The 5,437-nt window shown below is 37.9% G+C and overlaps 1 protein-coding gene across 1 annotated transcript in view; it reads left to right on the plus strand.

The window, feature by feature from the left end:
* LOC107745694 (collagen alpha-1(XI) chain-like) overlaps positions 1 to 5,437 on the plus strand; it is a 91,483-nt gene that overhangs the window by 29,851 nt on the left and 56,195 nt on the right. The window contains exons 8-14 of the mRNA XM_016559613.1: positions 293 to 598; positions 1,316 to 1,375; positions 2,239 to 2,280; positions 2,428 to 2,490; positions 3,034 to 3,093; positions 3,957 to 3,998; positions 4,146 to 4,208. Of these exons, the coding sequence (XP_016415099.1) occupies positions 293 to 598; positions 1,316 to 1,375; positions 2,239 to 2,280; positions 2,428 to 2,490; positions 3,034 to 3,093; positions 3,957 to 3,998; positions 4,146 to 4,208 (636 nt within the window). The remainder of the gene's footprint in view (positions 1 to 292; positions 599 to 1,315; positions 1,376 to 2,238; positions 2,281 to 2,427; positions 2,491 to 3,033; positions 3,094 to 3,956; positions 3,999 to 4,145; positions 4,209 to 5,437) is intronic.

Raw genomic sequence — 5,437 nt, forward strand, 5'->3', positions numbered from 1 at the left:
CAGACTGCAGCATCTAGAGTTGCAAGCCAGAACTCTGTGTATATATATATATATATAGAGAGAGAGAGAGAGAGAGAGAGAGAGATAAATAGATAGATAGATAGAAGTACACACTGTCATTTCTAAACTGATCCCATTTGATGATGCTTTGAAAATGATGCTTTGCTAGTGCAATTGTAATTTCACCTGTAGAGCTTCATTAAATTAGTTCATTAGTTTGATTAGGTGTCTGCATTGACTAAGCTCCCTGTTTCTTTCATTCGCTGACCTCCTACCTCCCCGGGCTGGGCAGAATCCATCGCCAAAAGAAGAAATAGTAGACGACTACATTACAGGGATAGAAGAAGTTGGAGTGGATCCCACCATTGCCACCAGTGAGAATGTGGATATTGTGGAGTCCAAAAACACGAATGGTGCAGAAAACCAGTACTTTAAGGAATACGACATTAATGAATATGATGCAAAAGAATTAGACCCCAGCATTTATGACGATTCGCTCTATGACTATAATACTAATGGAGCTAAACCCACTGGATCGACCTACGACAGCGAGTTTGGACCGGGCCGACCTGCTGAAACACAGATCACGGAGAGTAATGTGAGTAGACTTCTCCATATTTATGTTGGAATCAAGTCAATTGTGTAGCAAGAGAATGTCAAGGATGTTTTTTTTTTTTTAATTGCAACCACATAACTGTAATTCTAATGCTCATAATTACTAGGAATAATGTATATTTACCTTACTACGTTTCAGTATGTCTGCTGACACAGCAGCACATGAAAGTCTCTCAATTGTAGCCGTTTTGCTTGTGGTGTGTGGGAGACAGGAAATGAAAGGTTAGCTGTGTGATTGCAATGTTGATCTGTGATAACTTGAGACTTATTTTCACAGTTCAACACAAGTACTCGTTGACACAGACATTTACACATAAGCACATACTGACCACGGTGGCATTGTGCTCCTTTTCTTCATTCCTGAAAAGATAGATCATCCTGGTTCACAAACACAAACAACACATGCACACATCAATGGGCTGAATTTAATACTTGTGTTAAATGACTGTATAAATATTGTCAAATGACTTTCCCTGTGGGTCTTGTAAGTGGACATTATAGGAAAAGATGGAGTTCACACTTAATGTTTAATCATCCTCACAATAATCACTGAGCATGTTCACCACTTAGCTTTATAGAGTTATAGAGTCCATTTTATGCATTAGCTGTAGTGCTTAATGTGCTGTTTTACAGTTGTTTGGTCTACAGGAGTAGTACTTCCTCTGTCATTAAATCTCAGTTGGTTTTGCCTCTGTTGTAGGTAGGTGGTGGCTATGGCGGTGAGAAGGGGCAAAAAGGTGAACCTGCAGTCATTGAGCCGGTAGGTAAACTCTCTGCATGAAGCTTTTATAAGTACCAAATGAAATGCAGCTACTAATAAATTATGCATCATATTTTTTCCACTCAATAATGTATCAGTTCAGAATGTGCCAGGCCGCTAACTATTATATATAAGTTTAAAGTTGAGAGGATTTTAAAATGTTTTTGAAAGTCTCTTATGCTCATCAAGGCTGTATTGATTTGATCAAAAATACAGTAAAAACAGTAATATTGTGAAATATTATTACAATTTAAAATAACTGTTTTCTATTTTAATATATTTTAACACTCCAGTCTTCACTGTCACATGAGAGAAATCAAATTCTAAAATGTTGATTTGGTGCTCAAGAATAATTTCTTATCATTGTAAATGCTGAAAACAGCTGTTGCTTAATATTTTGTGGAAACCATGGAAACTTTTTTTTGTTTTGTTTTGTTTCTTTTTTTAAGAATGTAAAAGTCTTTACTATCACTTTTGATCAATGTAATGCATCCTACATTTTGGGTCTGTAATATTCCAATGTAGTCCTTCCTCCCACCTAACTACTCTTTGTACAGTTGTATGGCAAAGGGAAGATGGTAGCAGTCCAGGAAAAAAGATTCTTACATTAATGCTTTGTAATGCAAATGTAATCGTATTATTCATCTGATTTTGACAGCAGTTGCATTATTCACTTTTCTTGAATAGTGAAATAGGCGATTGGTTCAGTTGGACTAAATGAACCACATCTTTTGGGTTCCTCTTTGTACTTCACTGATTTTCTTTTTATTTCTGTGCTGCTCATACTGTGAGATTTACGGCCTGCCCAGCATGCTACAGAACTGAAATGTTTTTCTTTTTCTCTCCCTTTTAATTCTTTTCAGGGGATGCTAGTAGAGGGACCCCCAGGACCACCAGGTTCCCCTGTGAGTATCAACTTGTTTCGCACTCTTTTCACACAAGGAGAAACTCCATAGGAAAACATGCCTTTATGGAAAATGTCAGCATAGAGTTGCGCAAGTGTTTCTTTCTGTGTTACGTTGCATTTGACGTTTTGCTTGTCTTTTTTTCAGGGTCTCCCCGGCACTCCAGGTATACAAGGCTCCTCTGGCCTCCATGGAGATCCTGGTGAGACAGTAAGTCGACATTTCCCAGAAAATCATCCCTCATCTGGGTTTCTTAAAGGTCCCATATTGTCAAAACTGAAATTTCCTGGCTTTTTTCATGATAACTGAGGTCTAGGTGCTATGTAACTACCATATAAGTTTCAAAACAGTCAGTCCACAGTAAAATTCACACAGCCTGCATAAAGTAGCTGTGATTTTTCACAAACCGTTGTGACTTCCGTAAAAAGTTGACGTCAGAACGACACAGTCACCGCCTTCAGTCACCACCCCGAGCACCGCCCACCTTGTGTTAAATGACTGTATAAATATTGTCAAATGACTTTCCCTGTGGGTCTTGTAAGTGGACATTATAGGAAAAGATGGAGTTCACACTTAATGTTTAATCATCCTCACAATAATCACTGAGCATGTTCACCACTTAGCTTTATAGAGTTATAGAGTCCATTTTATGCATTAGCTGTAGTGCTTAATGTGCTGTTTTACAGTTGTTTGGTCTACAGGAGTAGTACTTCCTCTGTCATTAAATCTCAGTTGGTTTTGCCTCTGTTGTAGGTAGGTGGTGGCTATGGCGGTGAGAAGGGGCAAAAAGGTGAACCTGCAGTCATTGAGCCGGTAGGTAAACTCTCTGCATGAAGCTTTTATAAGTACCAAATGAAATGCAGCTACTAATAAATTATGCATCATATTTTTTCCACTCAATAATGTATCAGTTCAGAATGTGCCAGGCCGCTAACTATTATATATAAGTTTAAAGTTGAGAGGATTTTAAAATGTTTTTGAAAGTCTCTTATGCTCATCAAGGCTGTATTGATTTGATCAAAAATACAGTAAAAACAGTAATATTGTGAAATATTATTACAATTTAAAATAACTGTTTTCTATTTTAATATATTTTAACACTCCAGTCTTCACTGTCACATGAGAGAAATCAAATTCTAAAATGTTGATTTGGTGCTCAAGAATAATTTCTTATCATTGTAAATGCTGAAAACAGCTGTTGCTTAATATTTTGTGGAAACCATGGAAACTTTTTTTTGTTTTGTTTTGTTTCTTTTTTTAAGAATGTAAAAGTCTTTACTATCACTTTTGATCAATGTAATGCATCCTACATTTTGGGTCTGTAATATTCCAATGTAGTCCTTCCTCCCACCTAACTACTCTTTGTACAGTTGTATGGCAAAGGGAAGATGGTAGCAGTCCAGGAAAAAAGATTCTTACATTAATGCTTTGTAATGCAAATGTAATCGTATTATTCATCTGATTTTGACAGCAGTTGCATTATTCACTTTTCTTGAATAGTGAAATAGGCGATTGGTTCAGTTGGACTAAATGAACCACATCTTTTGGGTTCCTCTTTGTACTTCACTGATTTTCTTTTTATTTCTGTGCTGCTCATACTGTGAGATTTACGGCCTGCCCAGCATGCTACAGAACTGAAATGTTTTTCTTTTTCTCTCCCTTTTAATTCTTTTCAGGGGATGCTAGTAGAGGGACCCCCAGGACCACCAGGTTCCCCTGTGAGTATCAACTTGTTTCGCACTCTTTTCACACAAGGAGAAACTCCATAGGAAAACATGCCTTTATGGAAAATGTCAGCATAGAGTTGCGCAAGTGTTTCTTTCTGTGTTACGTTGCATTTGACGTTTTGCTTGTCTTTTTTTCAGGGTCTCCCCGGCACTCCAGGTATACAAGGCTCCTCTGGCCTCCATGGAGATCCTGGTGAGACAGTAAGTCGACATTTCCCAGAAAATCATCCCTCATCTGGGTTTCTTAAAGGTCCCATATTGTCAAAACTGAAATTTCCTGGCTTTTTTCATGATAACTGAGGTCTAGGTGCTATGTAACTACCATATAAGTTTCAAAACAGTCAGTCCACAGTAAAATTCACACAGCCTGCATAAAGTAGCTGTGATTTTTCACGAACCGTTGTGACTTCCGTAAAAAGTTGACGTCAGAACTACACAGTCACCGCCTTCAGTCACCACAGTCACAGTCACTCTCACTCAAAGGATGGACGATCTGACAGGATTGTTACTATGAGGTGATCACATCTAACGTGTATAGTAAAGACAAACTCACCGTGTCTATCTAGTCATGATGAAGATGTGTATATACATTTCAATTTCAGCAGGCAACTATTTTTACAGCTACATTATTGTTCCAGCCACAGTTAATCACAACAATGTATATACAATTACAAATTATTATATATAAATCGTCAGTTTGTTGTTTTACACAAATGCACACAGACATTATTTCATATAAGACATAGTCGTGAGATGCAACATAGACATATGGCAAGAAATCTGTAGATTTCCCATAACAACAAAAGACAATACTTTATTGAACCTTTTCTGATAAGAAGTGTGCGCTGCAAACGCGAGCATTTTTGACGATCGTTTCTGTCCAGTCTGCTCGTTTTATCGCGTTTAACCACAGCTGTCGTCGTTTTTTTTTGTCTGGCAGTGGCAGCAGATATGCGATCAAATTTCTAATTTGAGGCTGTATTACATTGCTTCTGGCACCCAACATCACAAAATTATATTTTAAGCTCCTTATGTAGCCGAATATGCGCTGGTTTGAATGGGCCGCCTCCAGTTTCCCCTTTGTTTTGCTGCCTCCAACTAGCGCTGTGACGTCGGCTGACCCTAGTTACCTGTGGTTGGCCTGGCCATGCGTCACTCAGAAAACAACAGGCCAATCAGAAGAGAGGCTCATGAATATTAATTAGACAGGCCAAAATCGACCTGTTCTCAGCAGAGCTCCTGAGAGAGGAGCTGTAAAAATATATTGAGATGGTTTTTGGTACTTATACCGCAAATATATATTCTTAAGGACATCAAAACCTAAAATAAAACTCCAGAAAGGCGTAAAATATGGGACCTTTAAAGATGCAGTAATGGCAATGCTGATATACAAAAGTTGATATATATGACCATAATGTGCTAAATGCTAC

The sequence above is a fragment of the Sinocyclocheilus rhinocerous genome, unplaced genomic scaffold, assembly GCF_001515625.1.
Source record: "Sinocyclocheilus rhinocerous isolate Xijiao unplaced genomic scaffold, SAMN03320098_v1.1 scaffold2092, whole genome shotgun sequence".
Classification (NCBI taxonomy): domain Eukaryota; kingdom Metazoa; phylum Chordata; class Actinopteri; order Cypriniformes; family Cyprinidae; genus Sinocyclocheilus; species Sinocyclocheilus rhinocerous.